Consider the following 22,683-nt stretch of genomic DNA (forward strand, 5'->3'; position numbering starts at 1 on the left):
CCTGCATGTCCAGAGCTATCATCCACCATCTGCTGTCGAGCACAGTTAAATCCTGAGCCAAATTGAGCATCCTGAATTTGTCCTTCAGGAAGGAGTTGAGCAGCGGCAGGTCCAGGATAGGAAGAATACACTTGTCATTCTTCACATCAAGAAGTAGTAGCGACAGCAATCACAACCTACTTCTGATGTCTGTACCGTGTCTACGGCCTGTTAAGCCAAAAAGGCCTGCATTTCCTGTCAAAAGGACAGAAGACCCTCAGTCAACATTTCTTGAAATGGTGGAATGGACGTCAAGATCTTCAGAAACTAGAAGGCACCACCGTTCAACCTGCAATACCCACTCATCCAAGGTGATTGTTTGCTACCCTGTCAGGAAATGTCAGATCCTGCCTCCACCAGAGTGGCCGTGTGCCGGAAGGGGAATATCAAAGAGGATTGGTGAGGCGGCAGGCTGTGCTGTTCGCTGGTCCCTGTGACTATGGAAGTCCTCTGCTGCAGTCACAAAGGGGCAGGGATCGCTGATGGGCCAGCAGTGTCAACTGATGGAGTTAAAATCCTTTGTCAAATGTGCAGAAATTGTGAAACTGGAGAACCTCTAGGCATAGAGCAGTACCAAGGGAGTGGACTGTAACCATTCTGTACTTAAAGTGCTACAGGGCCAAGTCAGGCTTGTCCCTGAAAAGACAGGACCCAACAAGGGGCAAGTCCATCACTGTGGATTGCACACCCCCTGAAAAGCCAGTAGAGCACATCTAAATGTGTCAGCGAATGGCAACACTGGTCGCAATGGCTCAGCCCAAAGCATCTGTGTTATCCAGACCACAAAGTATGGAAGATTTGGCTGGATCCCAGCTGTCTTGTACGGCCTGTTAAATAATGGTGCAAGTCTCCTCCGAAACTAGGAGCAAGACGTGAATCAATAAGTTCCATAAAATGTGGCTGTAGTGACTGAGCAGCAAGAGGTATTCATGGAATGCAAGTTAAGACATATGGAGGAGAAAACCCTAGGTACACAGATGTCAATGTGTGTTGACTCCATGTCCAGTGGAGAGGAGGAAAACTAGTAAGGTTGCGACCTGCTAGCTGCATCACTAAACCTTCAGGAAAGGGGTGCTCTGGGAGCAATGTTGGGTTTCCTGGTGCAGGCTGGCGGCTTCAAGCAATTGATAAGGGACCCTTAGTAGGGTTTAGCCCAGGTCTCCAAAAGGTGATCGGTCAAGGCCTCATGAAGGGCACGAAAGGCTCAGAAGCAGTTTGATCAGGCTGGAGGACTTCAGACAATAAATTTGTTTTGACTTCCTGACAGGAAAGCTGAAGACCCACAATATCAGCGGCTTGGCGCACCGCCACACAAAGGATGCAAAGTTGCCTGTGGCTGGACCTGGAAAGAAGAACAACACACTACCCGGGGACATATCTATCCCAGTGGCTTCTTGGAGACTAGCTGTCTCCCTCACAGAATTGGTCAATGACATCACCATAGGAGCCATCTTCGGAATTCATGCCAACAGTGTTATGACTAAAGTGTTGCCTGCTTGGGGGCAAGAGAACCATGTCAGAATACGGGGGGTGGCATAGCGCTGGTTTGATGCTAGAAAAAGGCATTGGTTGGTCTGTCAACGCTGGTCAAGTCAGCTTCGGCGGGAGGGGGGGTGGGGGGGAAGGGGTCACGTTTCAACGTGGGGGATGGCACCAGTAGAGTTATGGATCCATGGTCTGATCCACAGAGCCCAACTAGAACTGAGTAAGATCCCGCCGGCGGAGTGCCAGTTTGAAGGTCTCTCAGCTCCATGGGGCCTGAGGATGCTCCAGAGTCGGTTGAGCAAACAAGCGCATCATTGCCTTCTAAAACAAATAGAGTTGAGCCGGTGTTGCCTCGGGTACACGGGCTGTCTCCAAGAAGAGGCTTAGACTAGTGCTGGAGAATGACTCCAGAAGCGGATCCTAGAGGCACAATGACCCTGAGCCCACTCAGGGGACTTGGAGCTCTGTTCAGATCACTTCTTCTTGGACTTTCTGTGGAGTTATGTGTTCTTAGTAATAAGTTCTCTCGGGACCGCTTGCAGGAACATGATCGGGAATCCCACAATTTTGAACAATGTGTCCCCTTCTTATACTGTGCAATGAACAACTTCACCTTTTGTTCCTAGATTGCATTCAGGTGTATCTGGAACAGTCACCTCAAGTCGTGGAGCCGTGGGACAATCCCAGGTACCAAAGGCAGACCAAGTGGGGTTCAGAGACGGATATCCATCTGTGACATTCCCCAGAGGCCTTAAAGCCTAAAATTTGGGGACATGGACCCTTGGAGGCTGGAATAACATTTTCAAAAGATCCATGTAAAGTCGAGAAAATTGGTGTCAAACAGTTGGGGGATACCTCCAGATCCAAATCTGTTAGTGCGGAAATAAAGGAACTGATGACAGTGAGCGTTGGGTGGTGCCTATATAGACCTGCAAACATCACATTCAGTGCAGAGACCGTCTATGTGAAGCTGCAGAGACGGTCTATGCAAAGCTGCAGGCACCAGCACCCGGCATGTAGGGTTAATGTTTCAAAGTTTCCCGGATCAATTTGACAACTGGGGAATATTCCAAGTTAAGGCATCTGCAGTCAGAATTCTCCTTCAGAAAGAACGTTTCCCAATATTTATACGTGCCACAATTTCCTAAACTGAGTCTTTAGAGATCCTTTGCTTCTAAGTAATTGCTTGCCGAGAGTCCACTTTTTAATCTTCCTCCCCAGGAGATTTTCTTTTTTACTGTCATTTGTTGTACCTCTGTAGCCATCTAACAGGGGAATGGTCCATCAACTTTAAACACCTCAGTCATTTTTATACAAGGGAATTACATCTAACTTGGCATAAGCTTTATGGCTACCTGAGTAACACAAGTTATCTGTCATCATCATGTAGCAAACTTCAAGAGTCTAGCATTCCCTTGTCTTTCAGCCGTACATTCAGGAAGGCCATCAAGTTTTTGTAGTCTAAGGAGCAGTCAATAATTAAATTCCAGTTTCCCCCAGTAAGAATCTGACCAGTGTTTAGAGTGCAATCCACAGCCATAGATGCCTCCCCTGCCACATACAATAAGCCATTGGGATCAGCCATCATGCATCACCATCCACATGTGATGGAATTAATGAAAATCCTGCAAATTTGGCCGGTAAAATTCTCACGCCCTTAGCCTTTGCTGATACAGAAACTGATATGGAAAAAAAGTATGGTATGTGGCCTTCACCACAGTTTTTTTTATATCAAACATGCCTCTCCTTTACACTAGGGAAACAACTGCAGAGTCTTAACTGAGGCATGAATGCTGAGAACATTAAATGATGCAATATACATTTCAGTTCATCTCTGTAGTGAACTGGTAACGCGATTCCACCTGTCCCCGAACTTTACATCCTACAGCATACAACCTCCAAACTGACACTACAAAATCACATTTTCATCTCCTCAAGACATTGCTACTACTCATCAATCCCTTTAGTCCTCTTGGTCCAACCTCAATGCCACTCATAAGACGCTACCATTGCCAATCGCCTGGCTTCCTAAATGAAAATGTCACTTACCCAGTGTACATCTGTTCGTGGCATCAGTCGCAGTAGATTCGCATGTTCTGCAATAGCTCGCCATCTGGTGTTGGGCCGGAGTGTTACAAGTTGTTTTTCTTCGAAGAAGTCTTTCGAGTCACGGGACCGAGTGACTCCTCCTTTTGTCTCCATTGCGCATGGGCGTCGACTCCATCTTCGATTGTTTTTCCCCGCAGAGGGTGAGGTAGGAGTTGAATTGTAGTAATAGTGCCCATGCAATGGAGTGACTAAGTATGCACTTATTTAAGGTTGAGATGATATATATATAAATAATTGAAGGTAACTTCCAAACTGCTACAGGCTCCCGGGGAGGCGGGTGGGCACATGCGAATCTACTGCGACTGATGCCACGAACAGATGTACACTGGGTAAGTGACATTTTCAGTTCGATGGCATCTGTCGCTGTAGATACGCATGTTCTGCAATAGACTAGTAAGCAGTTATTTCCCCAAAAGCGGTGGATCAGCCTGTAGGAGTGGAAGTAGTCTGAAATAATGTCCTTAATACAGCTTGACCTACTGTGGCTTGTTGTGCGGATAACACGTCTACACAGTAGTGCTTGGTGAATGTGTGAGGCGTAGACCATGTGGCTGCCTTACATATTTCTTGCATTGGGATGTTTCCTAGAAAGGCCATGGTAGCACCTTTCTTTCTGGTTGAGTGTGCCCTTGGTGTAATGGGCAGCTGTCGTTTAGCTTTAAGGTAGCAGATTTGGATGCATTTAACTATCCATCTGGCTATACCTTGTTTTGAAATTGGGTTTCCTGCATGAGGTTTTTGAAATGCAATAAAGAGTTGTTTAGTCTTTCTGATGTTCTTTGTTCTGTCAATGTAATACATTAATGCTCTTTTGACATCTAATGTATGTAGTGCCCTTTCAGCTACGGTATCTGGCTGTGGAAAGAACACCGGAAGTTCCACTGTTTGATTTAGATGGAACGGTGAAATAACCTTTGGCAAAAATTTAGGATTGGTCCTTAGGACGACTTTATTTTTGTGTAGTTGTATAAAAGGTTCCTGTATAGTAAACGCCTGAATCTCGCTTACTCTTCTCAGGGAAGTAATGGCGATGAGAAATGCCACCTTCCAGGTTAGGAACTGTATGTCGCAGGAGTGCATGGGTTCAAAAGGTGGACCCATAAGTCTAGTTAGGACAACATTTAGGTTCCATGAAGGAACAGGTAGTGTTCTTGGTGGTATAATTCTCCTAAGGCCCTCCATGAATGCTTTAATGACTGGTATTTTATATAGGGAAGTTGGATAGGTAGTCTGCAGGTATGCAGATATTGCTGCAAGGTGAATCTTAATGGAAGAGAAAGCTAGGTTAGATTTTTGTAAGTGAAGCAAGTAACCCACTACATGTTCTGGAGTTGTGTGTAATGGTTGTATTTGATTAATATGGCAGTAGCAAACAAACCTCTTCCATTTACTTGCATAGCAGTGCCTGGTGGATGGCCTTCTTGCTTGTTTTATGACTTCCATACATTCTTGGGTAAGTTGTAAGTGCCCGAATTCTAGGATTTCAGGAGCCAGATTGCTAGATTCAGCGATGCTGGATCTGGGTGTCTGATCTTTTGGTTGTGCTGTGTCAACAGATCTGGCCTGTTGGGCAATTTGATGCAGGGTACCACTGATAGGTCTAGCAGCGTTGTGTACCAGGGTTGCCTTGCCCAAGTTGGTGCTATCAATATGAGTTTGAGTTTGCTTTGACTGAGTTTGTTTACCAGGTAAGGAAGGAGAGGGAGAGGAGGAAAAGCGTAAGCAAATATCCCTGACCAGTTCATCCATAGGGCATTGCCTTGGGATTGTTTGTGTGGGTATCTGGATGCGAAGTTTTGGCATTTTGCGTTCTCCCTTGTCGCAAACAAGTCTATCTGAGGTGTTCCCCAGAGTTTGAAATAAGTGTTCAGTATTTGGGGGTGAATTTCCCATTCGTGGACCTGTTGGTGATCTCGAGAGAGATTGTCTGCGAGTTGATTTTGTATCCCTGGTATAAACTGTGCAATTAGGCGAATTTGGTTGTGAATTGCCCAATGCCAAATTTTTTGTGCTAACAGGCTTAACTGCGTGGAGTGCGTCCCTCCCTGCTTGTTTAGATAATACATTGTTGTCATGTTGTCTGTTTTGACGAGAATGTATTTGTGAACTATTATTGGTTGGAAAGCTTTTAGTGCTTGAAAAACTGCAAGAAGTTCTAGGTGATTGATATGCAGTTTTGTTTGATGTACGTTCCATTGTCCTTGTATGCTGTGTTGATCGAGGTGTGCTCCCCACCCTGTCATGGAAGCATCTGTTGTTATTACGTATTGTGGCACTGGGTCTTGGAAAGGCCGCCCCTTGTTTAAATTTATGTTGTTCCACCACAGAAGCGAGAGGTAAGTTTGGCGGTCTATTAACACCAGATCTAGAAGGTGACCCTGTGCTTGAGACCACTGTGATGCTAGGCATTGTTGTAAGGGCCTCATGTGCAGTCTTGCGTTTGGGACAATGGCTATGCATGATGACATCATGCCTAGGAGTTGTAATACCATCTTTGCTTGTATTTTTTGTGTTGGATACATGCGTTGTATGATGGTGTTGAAATTTTGAATTCTTTGTGGACTTGGAGTGGCTACTCCTTTTGATGTGTCTATTATGGCTCCCAGGTATTGTTGTACCTTGCGTGGCAGAATTTTTGATTTTGTGAAATTGACGGTGAACCCTAGTTTGAAGAGGGTTTGTATGATATGATTTGTGTGATTTGAGCACTCTATTAACGAATGGGCCTTGATTAGCCAGTCGTCTAGATATGGGAACACATGTATTTGCTGCCTTCTGATGTGTGCAGCGACTACCGTTAGACATTTGGTAAAGACTCTTGGTGCGGTTGTTAATCCGAAAGGCAGTACCTTGAATTGGTAATGTATTCCTTTGAATACAAACCTTAGGTATTTCCTGTGCGATGGGTGTATTGGTATATGGAAATAAGCATCCTTGAGGTCTAAAGTTGCCATGTAGTCGTGCAGCTTTAGCAATGGCAATACTTCTTGTAGTGTGACCATGTGGAAGTGGTCTGATTTGATGAAAGTGTTGACTACTCTGAGGTCTAGGATTGGTCTCAGTGTTTTGTCCTTCTTTGGTATCAGAAAGTACAGTGAGTAAACTCCTGTGTTTATTTGTGTGTTTGGCACTAATTCGATTGCATTCTTTTGCAATAGTGCCTGCACTTCTATCTCTAGGAGATTGGAATGGTGTGTTGTTAAATTTTGTGCTTTTGGTGGTATGTTTGGAGGGAACGGTAGAAATTCTATGCAGTAACCATGTTGGATAATTGCTAGAACCCAAGTGTCTGTAGTGATTTTCTCCCATGCTGTGTAATAATGACCTATTCGTCCCCCCACTGGTGTTGTGTGGAGGGGGTGAGTGACATGTGAGTCACTGTTTAGTAGTAGGGGTTTTGGGGCTTTGGAATCTTCCTCTATTTCTAGGGAATTGCCCTCCTCTATATTGTCCCCGAAAACCTCCTCTATACTGTCCTTGGTAACTGGACGGTGTGGCTTGTGAGGTGCTGGCTTGTGTGCTTTGACCCCGAAACCCCCCTCGAAAGGGCGTTTTACGGAATGAGCTGTAATTCCCTCTGCTCTGCGGGGAGTAGAGTGCGCCCATGGCTTTGGCAGTGTCCGTATCTTTTTTGAGTTTCTCAATCGCTGTGTCCACTTCTGGACCGAACAGTTCTTTTTCATTAAAAGGCATATTGAGAACTGCTTGTTGAATCTCTGGTTTAAATCCAGACGTTCGGAGCCATGCATGCCTTCTGATAGTTACAGATGTATTAATTGTCCGTGCAGCTGTATCTGCAGCGTCCATGGAGGAGCGGATCTGGTTGTTGGAGATGGCCTGTCCCTCCTCAACCACTTGTTTTGCCCTATTTTGGAAGTCTTTGGGCAGATGTTCAATGAGATGTTGCATCTCGTCCCAGTGGGCTCTGTCATAGCGCGCAAGTAGTGCCTGGGAGTTCGCGATGCGCCACTGGTTTGCAGCTTGTGCTGCGACTCGTTTACCAGCTGCATCAAACTTGCGGCTTTCTTTATCTGGGGGTGGTGCATCTCCAGATGTGTGAGAGTTGGCCCTTTTCCTAGCTGCTCCTACAACAACAGAGTCTGGTGGCAGCTGTGTTGTGATGAAAGCCGGGTCCGTAGGAGGCGGCTTATACTTTTTTTCCACCCTTGGTGTGATTGCCCTACTTTTGACCGGGTCCTTAAATATGTCTTTTGCGTGCCGGAGCATACCAGGGAGCATAGGCAGGCTTTGGTAGGAGCTGTGGGTGGAGGAGAGTGTGTTGAACAAGAAATCATCCTCGACCTGTTCTGAGTGGAGGCTTACGTTGTGAAATTGTGCTGCTCTAGCCACCACCTGAGAGTACGCGGTGCTGTCTTCTGGTGGAGATGGTTTTGTAGGGTATGCCTCTGGGCTGTTATCTGACACTGGGGCGTCGTATAGGTCCCATGCGTCCTGGTCTTGGTCACCCTGGCTCATGGTGGTGTGAGCTGGGGAGTGTGATGGCGTTTGTGCTGGTGAAACGTTAATCACGGGCGGAGGAGAGGGTGGTGGTGTAACTCTTTTCACCACTTTTGGTTGTGGTGCTTGTTCCGTCTGGAACTCCAACCTTCTCTTTCTCCTAATGGGGGGAAGGGTGCTTATTTTTCCTGTCCCCTGCTGAATGAAGATACGCTTTTGCGTATGGTCCGCATCAGTTGCTTGTAGCTCTTCCTCAAACCTATGCTTCTGCATTTGGGAGGTTAGCGAGTGCTCTTCTGTATAAGAGCCTGAAGCTGGGTCGCTTGCAGTTTGTTTCGGCATGGAAACTTTGTCTGCGTGTTTTTTCGGCTCCGAGGTGACTTTTTTTCTTTTCGGGGCCGAAACCTCTCGGCGTCGATCTGTTTCGGTGCCGCTGTCTCGGCGTCGAGCCGTGTCCACACCGGCATCTCGGTGTCGAGGCTTGTCTCCAGCACTTTCTCGGTCCCGAGAAGGCTGCGTGCCGGTGTCTCGACCGGAGTCGGACGATCTCGGCACCGTTTGGGCCTTTTTCGGTGCCGACGGTCGGTCACCGATTTTATGGGTTGAGCCATGGCCTGGTGGCAGTGGCGTCCCCTGGGCCTTGTAAATGTTTCTTTGTGTGGTTTTCGACGTCTTACTCACGGTTTGTGTATCGTCGAATCCTTCGGAGTCTGAGTCTTGGATCGAGAAGGTACCTTCCTCTTCCTGTTCCTCGAACTCCCGTCGGGCTGTCGGTGCGGACGCCATTTGAAGTCTTCTGGCTCGACGGTCTCGGAGTGTTTTTCGGGACCGGAACGCACGACAGGCCTCGCAGGTGTCTTCGCTGTGCTCAGGTGACAGGCACAGGTTGCAGACCAAGTGTTGGTCTGTGTAGGGGTATTTATTGTGGCATTTGGGGCAGAAACGGAAAGGGGTCCGTTCCATCGGCGTTCCTCAGCACGCGGTCGGGCCGACCAGGCCCCGACGGAGGATCGAAAAACTACCCCGAAGGGCACCGGAGCTCTTCGATCTTCGATGCGGTGTTGAATGTAAGTACGCCGATCCCGAACGCAACAATACCGACGAAAATCTTCCGAAATTAACTATTTTTTCTGTTCCGAAACTCGGAGCGACAGGAACACGTCCGAACCCGATGGCGGAAAAAAAACAATCGAAGATGGAGTCGACGCCCATGCGCAATGGAGACAAAAGGAGGAGTCACTCGGTCCCGTGACTCGAAAGACTTCTTCGAAGAAAAACAACTTGTAACACTCCGGCCCAACACCAGATGGCGAGCTATTGCAGAACATGCGTATCTACAGCGACAGATGCCATCGAACATGACCTTATGATGCATCATGCCGATCGAAACCCAGCAGTCTTTAGAATAGTCTCTGTAGCTGGTTAAGCATTACAATATTTTCTCAAATTATGATCACCTTGAAGGCACTTTACACTGTGACTGCTCCCTGCAACTTTCTTCCATTTCTCCCTCTATGAGGTTGAGTCCCAAGGATTGAGCGATTATCTACCATATCAGAGCATTGTCCATCTTCCAGTTATGGAAGCTTTTTAGTCTCGGAGGGAGATTTCATCTCTCAGATTGGACCCTCATGCTGTCAATTCAAATTGAAGTGATGCCACCATTTATACTCAATGGTGCAAGACCTTAAGAATTCAGGCACTGTTCAAATTCCCTCCTATTCTTAGGAGTGGCAAGGAGGGAGGTCCTTAAAGAACAAAAAAAAAGAATCAAAAAAATTAGACCATTCCCTTGCTCCTGTCATTTTCTTTTCATTTAGTTGAAAATGGTATACTCGACAGGATATCTAACAGCAATTTCCTTGTTGGTCAAATTCCACCATCATGTGAGTTCTGTCCAGCTCTATGTATTTTGATTCTTCTACCTTCAGCAAGTTAAACCACTCTTTTCACAGTTTCCTGAGGAACTTCTCAGATACTCACATTTTATGGAGAGCAGTTCTCCTAATCTTTTAGCTACAGTGTTATATTTTGATCCTTGAAAGTGAGACGATCAGGTCTCAAAACGTTTGGCTCCATAGATCTGTTGCCAGTCACGCAAAGACCCTATCTGTGACACCGTGCACATCCTTTCTAATTTTTTCAAGACCACTGCAGGGTTATGCCTTCAATGATAAGTCCTCCTGGAGGCCCTTAATTAAATCTTCCATTAAATCACCCTCAGTTGTGATTTATCATGGGTTCTGCATCAAACTCTATACCCACATGGATTTAAGGCACTGGTTCCTCTGCTGTGCTGTAGAGGAGATGGGTGAATACTACCGTACCACGATCGCTGTCTGGGGTGGACATTTCCATTTCCTTTTGTGACAAGGCATCTCACTACCCATTTATCAGTCTTCATCATGCCCACAATCTACTGCACTGAGATGCCAGGCTCTACCACAGAGAAAGAACAGGAGATAGACAGGCTGGGTCATATTGGGACTCCGAAAGAGGACACCGACAGGAGAAGCTAAATTCTATGTCTGGACCAAGGGGAAAGGATTATGCTCTTCCTTCTTCATTTAGTTTTAACAGCAGCCATGTTTTAAACCAACAACATAACTACATTGCTAAGAAAACTAAGGAAATGATATAAACAAAGTAACAACCAGTCATCCAATGAGAGGCCGGGGACTGGCATAATCACCCATGTCCTTCCTCAGTGTCCCACTTTCTTTGCTGCTCTGCGGCCGCGTGGAAGTTAAGTATTGTGACTCTGCTCCCGTTGCTTGTTCTTGTCACACTTGATTTCTTTGGTGTTTGTTGCCTGTTGAAGCTGTTTACCTGTGTTCTATTTATTTACTTATTTCCTTTGCCATTTTCTTCTGCAGCTCACGGGAACAAATGCCACTACTTTGCAGCCATTGTGGGCCCTTCTGGCTGCCTCCTCAGGGGTGGGGCGCATGCACCCAAAAGATTGCAAGCTTCCCCTCCTTGCGGGCGAAGACGTGTCAGCATGTCTTCCAACCGTTACTGCTGAGCACATCTGTCCGGGTGTTTGCCTCAAAGTGCCCCAAGTCACCTAGCGTCTGAACATCCGCAGGGGTCAGTAATAAGGCACGGAATCATGTGAATTTCCCACTTAGCGGACCCGACCCAGGCGATATGTTAATTGGTGTTAGCCCAGCAAGTGAAAGGGCAAAAAGTGTCTGCCGGGGCCTGGGTCCCCTATGTGGGCGCTCCCATATGGAGGCTTGGAATGGCTGCACCATTTTTTGGACCCAAATCGGATTTAGCGCTGGCTGGGATACGCATTGTCAGAATTTCACCACAGCCGGCACTTGGTCTGCCGCAGAAAAAGCCCAATTAGATGTTGGACCAAGGGACGGGGTCAGTGATGTGTCCTGAAGACTGACAACATAGCAATGGTCCGCTACATCAATCATCTCAAATCCACTCTGTCCAGGGTCCTCTCTAGCATGGCCAAAGATTTTTGGGAGAACTGTTTTCAACGCGAGATCTCGGTGACAGTGAAACATCTTCCCAGCACTGCCAACCAGATTGTGGACTGGCAATCTCGATACCTATGGGAATCATCACCCTCTGTGTTTTTTTTAAGCCCTCAAATCTCATTGGGCCTCTTCACGATCGACCTGTTAGTGTTGTGCCTCAATTACCAACTTCCCTGCTACTTCAGTTGGAGACCGGACCCCGGGGTGGAACAGACTGATTCCTTCCTCCAGGACTGGTCGAAGGAGAAGGTTACGTCTTTACGCCGTTTGCCATGATGAGACTGGTGGCTCGGACCCGCAGACAGGAGGCAGATCGTATAGTGGTGACTAATTTGCAACTTGTAGTTTCCAGTTCTGGTGGAACTTTTTGGGGATTTTCCAATCCATCTGTTCCTAAATCTATCTCTCCCCACCAGTTCCTCAGAGAACCCCCACCACCTACTTCTGGATGGGTCTCTCAAAGTCAAGTCCCAGGACTTTCGAGAACAGCATCGGCCTTCCTGTTGAGAGCTTGGGCGGAGGGAACAATTAACACTACCAGTCTGCTTGGTCTCGATGGTTGGGTTGGTGTTGGGAATCTGGAGCCCATGGGGGCAGAAGTTTTTGAGATCCTAAAAACTTTCTGGCCTCACTGGGCTCAGGCTGCCTTGCGTACAGGTCGAACAATACCTTTAAGCTCGGCGATTTCCAATGGACAGTCTCTGGTCAGAGGTTTTCCAGACGGGGAACATCCTTTAGTTAGTAAATTGCCCAGGAGGGGGGGGATCAGATTATCCCTTCCACCGGAAACGCAATACTCAGTCCTCTGGGATGCTAATGAGGTTCTGATCCTCTTAACCTCTTGGCTCTTTAACAGATATCTTTCTAGGAAACAGTTGTCCTCCAAATTGGCAACACTTTTGCCTTGTCCAGTGTTCGAACACTGGATATTACAATTCAAACTTTTACCCCAGACGGAGTCAATTTTCATGTTGCTAGAAGAACAAAATGTAATTTCCGTCTTATTTCGTACCTTGCCTTTTCTAATTCTACCAAGTTATGTGTCGTATAACGCATCAAGGCATACGAGGCCACGATGGAGGCTCTTTGTCCACATGGGGGAACTGCAACTTCTCATTGCTCTCCAAAAACCTTTTAAAAAGGTTTCTTCTCCTACTATAGCGAGATGGGTTCCGTGGGCCATGCAAAAAGCAAGAATCAATACCAGGATTTTTTGGGCTCATTTGAACTAGAGGTGCCAATGGCATCATAGGCCTTTGCGCTCAGAGCTTGCTTGGAGGATATTCTGAATGCAGCAGACTGGTCTTCAGATTCTATCTTCAAGAGGTTTTATTTTAAACCAGTCTCCTCCATTGCGGCCCTGGTGGTGGATGAGCTTTGTACCAGCATAATCCTCGCCTCTGGGTCCTGACATAGAATAAAAAAAATTCTACCTAACATAAAAATAAGTTTCAATTCTCGACACGGAGGTGAGGATTAGCCCACCCGCTATAAGCTTATTTGTCTTTGCCCCCGCGTGATATCAATCTATTATAAGTAACCTTTTTCCTTGAGTAATTGACCTGAAATGTTACTCTATTTTCGCATGGATATGGTTCTCTCAATGTTACACAATTCTGAGTGTTTCATTGTCATATTGAAATGATATTCTTAGATACTATGTGCTTATTGCGGCTACGTTGGATAATAGCTATGATTATAATTGCTGCTGGCTGTTGCAGGATCAGAGTCATCCAAACAAGATTGAGATATTCCAGAGTCAACCTGAGTTGCAGGAAGAAAGATTAACAGCTAGGAGGGACTCAGATGGTTATAGTAGTCCCCAGCGTCCCATTGGATGACTGACTGTAGATTTGTTTGTACCATTTCACTTGGTTTTCTGAGAAATGTAGTTATGTTGTTGGTTTAAAACACGGCTGCTGTTAAAAAATAAACGACAAAAGGAGAGCAAAATCCTTACCTCCATGTCCTTAATAAAGTTAAAACCTTCTCTTAGGTTACCTAGAAAACTTTGCTGCTTCAGTGCAATTTTCAGACTCTTCAATGTTAACCTATGGAAGGAAGACAAGTTGCAGTTACAACCCTAGTCTTCAGGGGTTCAGGCTAGCACCGGGCAAGGTTCTGGTTGGTACCAAGAGGGCACTCACAGCGGCACAGAGGCAGCTGGGTGACAAGATCAAAGTTGGGGTCCAATGTTAGTTACAGGGGGGGACTGAAGAAGCGCTGCTCCCTGGTAAGTACAGGGGATGTCAGAAGTTGGGGTCCGGAGGTTGAGGCAAGCACAGAGAGGGGGGAGGGGAATTGCACAAGGCATCACCAAAGTTACATCCTCATCGTCGGCTCAGGGACGGCCAGGTGCACAGTGCCAACACAGTGTCCGGCGCTCAATGCTTTTAATTGGAAACAGGGGGTATCCGCTGCAGCGCTGCTTCCAGGTGAGTGGAGCAAATCCCTGGGCTTGAAGCAAGGACAAAGGGGGGCACAAGGTAGCACCAAACTTAAACCCCCAGCTGCATAGAGGCAGCCAGGTGTAGAGCACAAGTGCAGAGGAAGGCTCCCAATGTTATTCAAAGCACGAGATCACTTTCAGAAAAGGGCTGCAGGCTTAGGCCAGGAGTGGTCAACCCACAGCTGCCCATGTAAGCTGAGATGTCAGGGGTCATAGGGACAGCAACGGTTTAGCACGCCAAGGCCCAGGGGCTCCGGGTGCAGGGGGTCTTTTGGAGTCGGAAACAGCTTAACAAGCAGGTCGCGGTCATGGGAGGGCCTTGGATTTAGGCTGCAGGCATCGCTGAGGAGTCCGGCAGGGGTCAACCCACGACGGACTAAGGGTCGGAAGCACTGGAGTACCTTCACTGGACTGCTGGGCCACTTTGACTCAGGGTCTGGGCGTCATGTGCAGAGGTGGTTCCAAGCGGTGGTTTCGCGGATCCTCGGGCAGGTTTCTTTCTTCTTTGGAGTTCTTTCTTTCGGACAGGTCTGCTCTCAACTGGAGTATTTGTTCTTTATTAAAGGCAGGCAGTCCTCCCAAGGCTTTGGAGGTCACTGACAGCAGGACAAGTAGTCTTCTTCTGCAGGATCTTCGAAGGCTGCATGCAGGCAAATAGGGCTGGGGCCAAGTCAGTAGTGGTCTTAAGTATTATTCTGCTGTGTGACTTCTGTAGTGTCAGGCTCTTCTGAGGTCAACAGGAATGTGATTGTAGGGATTAGGAGTGCCACCTCAATATGGAATTTATGGGTGTTACAGGGAGTGCCAGATGGTAGTCACTTGGCTACTTACCTCTATAGTGACTGCGCCCTTCCTATGACCACTTCCTTTGGGAGGTGGGCATAGCCCTAAGCCTATAGGCCTAATTCCTTCCACACAAGATGGAGGAATTTCAAAGATAGTATCCACTTCAGCTCGTCCATCCTGGGGAAGGGACTGGCATGGAGTGGGAACTCCTCCTAATTTACCTAATTTTTCCACCAGACCTGCCACCAAAAGTGGGGTCAGGAAATGAGTTTCAGCCCCCTCCACCATTTGGAGAGGCCTGGGTCACATTTCAAAGGCGGCAAGACCTTTGAAGCTCCCCGCCCTGGAATGTCTTCCCTGCCTGGGAGAGAAGGCCACCCCTCTGCCCAGAGCAGGCCTTTGTTCTGACCCCTCAAGAGCATTGGCTCTCACCTCTAAAGTGGATACACTGGTTGTGACCAGTCAGTACCCACTCTAAGAGTTGGCAGATCTGAGTGCATGTGTTAATAAATCGATCACTGGATTCAGTGAGGGTTTATTAATACGAGATTTTTGATACATCCCGATCTTTAGTGAAGCCATCATGTAGCTGGGAAACTCGTAATGACCAGTGTCCAGCACATGTACTTAAAATAGCTTCACTCTTCACTTACTATGCCTGAGAAACGACTAAGACATAGCAGAGGCATATCTGCTCATGTAGGTATTCCCTCACAGGAAATCTAGTGCACCCTGCCTTTAGGTCTGGAAGGCCTGCCAGAGGGGTGACTTACATATATTACATGCAGTGTTCAGGGGACAGGGCACACAGGTTGTGCGTCATTTTGTGTTTTCATTTTAGACCTGCACCAAGACACGCACCCTCTGTAGCCAGCACTGGGTGCACTTAGTGAGGGGGTACCTGAAGGTTGAACAAGCTGTGCTGCAGCCCTTATGGACCTTTCTTTAGTACCCCGTACCCTATGCACCAGAGGTACCATTTACAAGAGATTTACAGTGGCAACTAATGGTTTGCCAATTGGAAAAATGACTGTGCAGTTTAAGGGAAAGAGATCTGGCACTAGGGACCTGTTTAGCAGCGACCCAGTGCACTTTCAGTCAAAATTACACGAGAATCCAGGCAAAAAAGTGGGAGTGGGGGAGGGAGGCATAATTTCAAAAGAGGCACTTTCATACAACCACCTAAGTGTAATGACACCATGATGTGTTTCCGTGTGTTTTAAGGGGGTTCATGGCCATGGAATGCACTCAACCAGCTTTTGAAGACGTTATGTCCCTGCCACTAATTGGTGCAATGCCAGAGTTTAGCAATGGGAGAGCACCAGTAAGAGAAAGTAATCAATATTGCAGAAACATTCTTTTTCTTCCCCCATAGCTCTTATAATAATCTATCTTTACTAAAGTAAGCCTCATATAGAAAACCCAACTGTGACTATGAGCTGAAAATATTACGAAAACTAAACATTAGACTCTCATAAGACAAACTAACAGTGATGTTTTGTCTTTGTTAATGCCACAACAAAAAGTCTACTAAAGCGGATTTTTAACTAAACATGTGCAACATAACTGTTCACATATTAATCGTCTAATTTTTTTTCTACTGCTAGATAGTCTCTTAGGAAAAGGTCTTAAAAAGACATTTCAAAAGAAAATCAATGTCTAGAGTTCTTTCAAGGGTAGGCTTTTAGGGAATGGAAATACTAAAATATCTTTTCAGTGTAGGAGCAGCCAGAATCAGCTTCCTTGCCTGGAAGACATACTGTTTATATCAGTATTTTGATAAATGATGCAATGTATTGCATTTAAACAGTTACTTATAAATACAAATAAAATCCCAGCTGTAGTCAATGTTTTCTGAACTGCATTCTGAGAAAGGGAATTTCCTCTTAAGTGTTATTCTAACCAATCAAGCACATACAATTGGAACCCAACACTACATACTCACTATCTGAGCAGTATCTAATTATTAATCCAGCAACAGTATTTAAAGGCATTTTACAATGCTCTCAAACAAAAGCAAAAGTCAGTACCCACATCAATGAAATCGTCAAATGTTTTAAAAAGTAGGTAATTACCTCAAATATTTGAGCGAACTGTGTTTCTTTGCTGGAAAATATTGAATGGATGCAGTGAATAGAATACTTGGCCTGCCGAGGAGGACCTTTTTTTGCTTTCTGCTGCAATACTGGAAGCAAGGCTCTAAAAGAGAACAGAAAGACATAACTTTCAGCATCTTCAGTGAATATAATCCTTTAACTGAGAGCCACAGGTAGCTAAGTCCACAACTGTCTTCGGATACCTCCTGCACTACAAATAGAGGGCTGGGAGCTGAATAGGAACAGACAAGGCAGATGCCAGTACAAAGAAATGCTCAGAGTGAGACATTGTGGAACCTGTCATAAAAGTTTGATTGTGGGGGCCCGCAGCCTAATAAGACAAAAAAAAAAGGTTGAAGAAAATTATAGTATGAGGATGCAACACAATAGTCTGGAGAACTCTCTGATTTGGGAACAAACACTGGCTCCCTGGCAGTTACAGAGATATACCATCCAGAGCACAGCAAGCCAACTCATATCTATACTCATTTCAGTTCAGCTTAAAATAAATTATCAGTGTATAGAGTCCCAAGTCAAAAGAAAGATACTGGAAGAGAACAATGGCTGAAAGGATAGTGCAATTTATCAGTGCAGACAATGAGAAATAATGGATCAATTATCATCATTGCCCCCATCGTTCCCACTACTAATTTCTCAATCCCTCACTGTCTTCTACTCGAAGAAGTGGTCACCTACCTGTACAAGTAGTTCTGCAGAATTAATAATTGCCTGGATTCATATGTAGTGGTCTCAGTCCCTTCTCTTTTTTTTTTGGTGGGCATGAAGCCTTTGTCATTTGGTGCAATGTCCCTCACTGACTATAGTCAGACACAAGTTCAGAAAGCTCCGATGCATGGTAGCCATCTTCACATTATTTTTTCCCTTTTGGCCGACCCTCTTGTAGGTGTGGCTTCCTCCTCTCCTGTACAAACTCTTACCTCCTTATGTTGCAATTCACTTCAGTATGGGCAGCTGGGTAGAACTCAGCATGTGAATTCAGAACATTCTTCAAGTACTAAAACTACTCCTACAGGTAGGTAACCATTTTGTTTAATAGTGTGAATCTTTTCTGGATTCACATGCCATGCATAGATATTGTATTGGTATTCTCCTCTCTTGGGAGGCTGCGTTGTACGGAGTATGCATTTGTAAACATGTACCTCCCTACTTTTTGTTCCGCCTGCCCTATTCCTTAGTTTGGATGTCCACGCAGAAATGCTTTGTGAAAGGGCACACAAAAGACCATGTGGTTGCCATGCAAATGTTATTTATGATCATTCAAGCAACAAAAGTGAGTGTCACGCCAGTTTGTCAAAGTGCCACTCCAACTGCCTTGGAGCATGGCTGGACTACTCAGACTATCAATTTTGCGGTAGTCCTCTTGGTGACTGGCAAACTGTTGTTTGTTGTGGCAAAATACATAAAAAATTGGTTTCCTTTCCTCATAGGTTTGTTTTCTTGTAGGTAGTACATGACTGCTTTTCTGACATCCATTGTACTAAGAGATCTTTCTGTTTTTCTCTTTGGTTGTTGGAAAAAAGATAATAGCTGAATGGCCTAGCTGGCATGGAAATGTGAAATCAATGTCGGATAAACTGTGGAAATGTTTTCATGACAACAGTCTCTGTGTATTTGTAGATACGGCTCTTGTATTGAGAATCCCTGAAGTTCACAAACTCTCAGTTACAGACATGATGGAAAATAAGAAAGCCTTGAGTGTAAAGTACGTGAGACCTGTGTTATCCATCAGCAAAAGGCTTAGGTTCCAAATAAGCGATGGGGCTGACCTCAGTGACACTATCCTTTTTGCTCCCTCCAGGAATATCTTGATGACCATGTGTTGAAAAAACTACTCCTGTTGAAACCCCTTGTGTATGCCACTATGGCAGAGAGGTGTACCATAAGTGAGGTGCAGGAAAGTCCCTCATGTAACACGTAAGTAAAGTACTTGACAACAGCAGTGTCTTCAGCTTTCCTAAAGTCCTTCCCTATGACACTAGCGTGTGGATCAGTTCCACTTTGCTGTTCAGCACTTTCTTATGTCAGACCTTCTGGATTCTTGAGGACCTCTAAGTGACAGGCTGAGGGTTGCTGGTTCCAGGTAGTATACCTGACCCTCTTGCATTGTCAACAAGTCCAGGTGAGCTGTCTGTCTCACAGACCTGTGCTGCACCATCTCCCAACAGGTTGGAGAACCATGTCTGCCTGACCCACTCATACCCAGGGCATGTAAGTTAGAGGCACCCCAGGGACCGCAGCACTGGTTGTGCCACCATCGGTGTGACATAAGTAAAACGAGTCTCCAAGTATGCCACTGCATATTGGAAGAGCAGTTTTAAACTGATAGCAAGACTTCTCCATTTCAAGTTATGCCAAAGCCAAACCACTCTCTGCAATATGCGTAAGTCACCAATATGGCAGGTTTAGCAAGCCCCAAGGTGTCATATAATTTATGGGCATAACATATTTTACATGTTCTGGCAGTAAAATGTGACACTTGTTTTTACTACGGAAAGACTCGGTCATCTCATTGGCAAGTACAGGGTTAAACAGTGACCCTTCAGCTGTGCTAACTCCAGCACTGTATGACCAAACAACTCGCTACTTCAGCTAGATTTGATTTTGAAGTCATAAGTAATGTAACAAGTGGCAGTGTGCAATTTTTACAAAGTTACCACTTTGTTGCCTTTAGTCTCCTGTGACCTTCACGGTTGCACAAGGAGCCTGTCCCCGAGACAGCTTTCTAGCCTTCCGGGGAGATGAGCTAACAAATCCCAGAAAAGGAGACAAAGACAGAGAGAGAGAGAGATGTTAACTCCCTCCTGCAGGAAACCACACAGGTGGTGGCCCAAATGGTGAGTTTAAAGGAGAAGCTACCTTTGAAGGGCAAATGGGTAACATTGGAGAGGGGCTGCTCCACTGCCTAGATAGACAGAATGGCGCTAGGGACAGGGAAGGGGAAACCAGTTACCAAACTGGTTTCTCAAGGGCATTAAACCCCTTGGTAGCCACACCTCTTGGTTAGGCTAGAGGGTTCTAGAAGCCAAGAAATGGTTCTGCCATGTTGTGAGTGGGCAGAATGCTGCATCTTGGGATATCCAGAAGCCACCCTTTCTAGGATGTGGTCAATGGAGAGAGGGAGGGAAAGTGGTAGCCCACTGGCTACTAATGGCGTCTACCCTGAGGGCACTTTCTGAGCATAAATAGGGTACCCGGAACTCACATCTCGACTGGACTGGAAGAAGGACTGCACTGCTGCACCACGGAGCCGGCAAAGAGGCTGCACCGGCATGGACCACACCTTCTGAACCTGGTGTCCAGCAAAGGAGAAGGGACTGTGCCTGCTGTGTCCTGCTCGTGGAGAAGTCATCTCCAGAGCCCAGCAAAAGCAAGAGACTCCACGGGTCAGTTGGCTGACCTGTTCGCAGCACAGCTGAAGAAGCCCAGAATCTTCAGACTGCCACCAACTACTGCCATGCAGCACCAGAGACTTGGATCCGAAGCTCAAAGTCGCACTTGAGTTCGCTGAGCCCAGGATAGTCTGAGTGCAGCTTGGTCACCCTGAACAGTGGTTCTTAACCTTTTGACCTCTGTGGACACCCCACTCCATCATTACTGGAATCTAGGGACCCCTCACTGAGTCATTACTGTAACCCAGGGAACCTGGCCTAAACAATGTTGATGATTTCAACAGCAAAACAATATCCCCAAAAATACACAAACAAGCATTTATCAAACAAATACACAAATTATAACAAATTTTACTTAATCTGCAAACATATCAATAAAAAAAAAAAGCAAATTAATTTTAATAGAAAGGTTGGAAATTTTCTAAATTCAACTGAAGCCACACATCATACATACTATATTCTGCTTGGTGCACCTGCACTGCTCTCACAAATCCATCTCAGGATACTACTTTAATTTTTAGTCTCAAATAATAAATTCTATGACATTTACACAGCGTTTAAAATTTTGAATTGTACATTTAGCCACTTTATTTATGTACACATTATGAATCTGTTATTATTGTTTAATTTTCTTAGCAGTCGCAGACCCCCTGAGGAAGCTTCCTGGACCCACACGGGTCAAAGGACCACAGACTGGGCACCACTGATCCAGAAATCAGGTTATTGCTCAGGGAAGGATTTGGCTGTGACTAGGAGCCCACTGGAGACTGGACTCGTCCCAGGACCTAGAGTACTTTGAGAGAAGTCAACCCTGTGACCAGGACTGCCACATTGCTTTAGTGGACCAAGAAGCAGTCACAGGAGGCACAACGAGTTAGAGTGCCCGAAGCTTTGGGGGGGGGGAGCTAGCACTTGCCAGCGGTGGCCAAGATTTACACAGAAGCCACACGGTGCCGGCTGCGACTTCCCTGTGACTCCAGTGCCCCTCCTGCACATGGCAGTGCCACCACACGCTGTGCAACTGGAGGACCACAATAGCGCCCGACGCTCAAGCTCCCAGGCAAGTTAGCTAGTTTATGCTGGTGACAGCACGTCTAGAAACAACAGGGGAGTTTCACGGCACTGAGGACGAAGCGCACTGGGCCCAATGAGAGGACTGAACAGTGTTGGGGCCTTCATGTGTGTTGGTTAAATTTGGTGGTCCCTGCGCGCATCAGGAAAGGCTCACGAGAACCCCTCTGTGGTGTGGAGTCCCTGCCCCACACGTGGTGACTGAGCCGGACCCCTCTCCCCCTTGAATTGGTAATCGACGGCAGCCTCTGACACTTGGCCTTATAGCGAGGCTCTTCTGCACAGCCACTTCCAATAAGGAGGACATGCCGCAGGACCCTGACCTACAGCCCAATGACAGGTAGCGCCAGAAAGGCTTCCACCTGGGGAGTGTTGCAAAGACACCTCTAGCCCGCCTGTGTCCCCCCATGTCCAGACACCCAGTGCAGCTACAGTGAAGCTAGGTGGGTTCAATAGTGACACTAACTGATTGAATAGACTCTGATACTGTAGACACTTCAACCTGAGCACACTAATCTCCCCCTGCTAACGACTCCTCCCGACTACAATGGCCTCACAAAGACCCAACAAGAAGGAGGGTTCCCTCAATGACGTCTTTGCCAAAACCCCTGCTAAGAAGACAGACCCTCCTAAAGAACAGACTGCAGATGTGAGCACACCTGGCGAAGGAGGGGCCCTGGAGAGTGATGACACCAGATAACGAAAACGTTTCTTGAGCAGCTCTTCGGGGTTCTTATAGAGGACTTCACCACATTAAATCAAGAAATAGCAAAATAACTCAAAGACCTCAAGAGAGAGGTCATAGATCAGGGGTAACGCATTGACTCACTGGAGCGGCCACACAAGAAGAGGATATCGATAACCACAGGAGAGAAATCCTTGTGTGTAAGACAGGAACCAAGAACAACAGTACCAGCTGGAGGACTTGGAGAACAGGTTTGGGCGCTCCAATATTCACATAAAAGGGGTGCCCTCAGAGGCCGTCTCAGGGAGACTGGATGACTGTCTTTTTCGTCATGTGGCCCAACTCCTAAAGATCAGGACATACCACTTAACTGAACCCACAGAGCTGGACAGCCCACCCACTCCCCAAGCCATACACAGAATAGCCTCACTTGCCTTCATTATTACAAACAGAAGGAGGCCATTCTGTCAGCAGTCCGTGACCAGATCACAATTGACTGAGGGCCACAGGATAGGCCTCTTTCAGGACTTCTCATCGATGACAATGCAATGACACCTGTTCCTTCGACCCGTGGCAGATTTCCTCTGGGGGAAGGGAT

General features: G+C 46.5%; 1 protein-coding gene across 2 annotated transcripts in view; it reads right to left on the reverse strand.

Moving 5' to 3' along the window:
* The window catches only part of PDS5B (PDS5 cohesin associated factor B), an 813,886-nt gene that overhangs the window by 377,565 nt on the left and 413,638 nt on the right, over positions 1–22,683 (reverse strand). For both annotated transcript variants that reach the window (XM_069205557.1, XM_069205556.1), the window contains exon 20: positions 16,899–17,022. In XM_069205557.1, the coding sequence (XP_069061658.1) occupies positions 16,899–17,022 (124 nt within the window). The remainder of the gene's footprint in view (positions 1–16,898; positions 17,023–22,683) is intronic.

This window comes from Pleurodeles waltl, chromosome 8 (genome assembly GCF_031143425.1).
Source record: "Pleurodeles waltl isolate 20211129_DDA chromosome 8, aPleWal1.hap1.20221129, whole genome shotgun sequence".
Taxonomy (NCBI): domain Eukaryota; kingdom Metazoa; phylum Chordata; class Amphibia; order Caudata; family Salamandridae; genus Pleurodeles; species Pleurodeles waltl.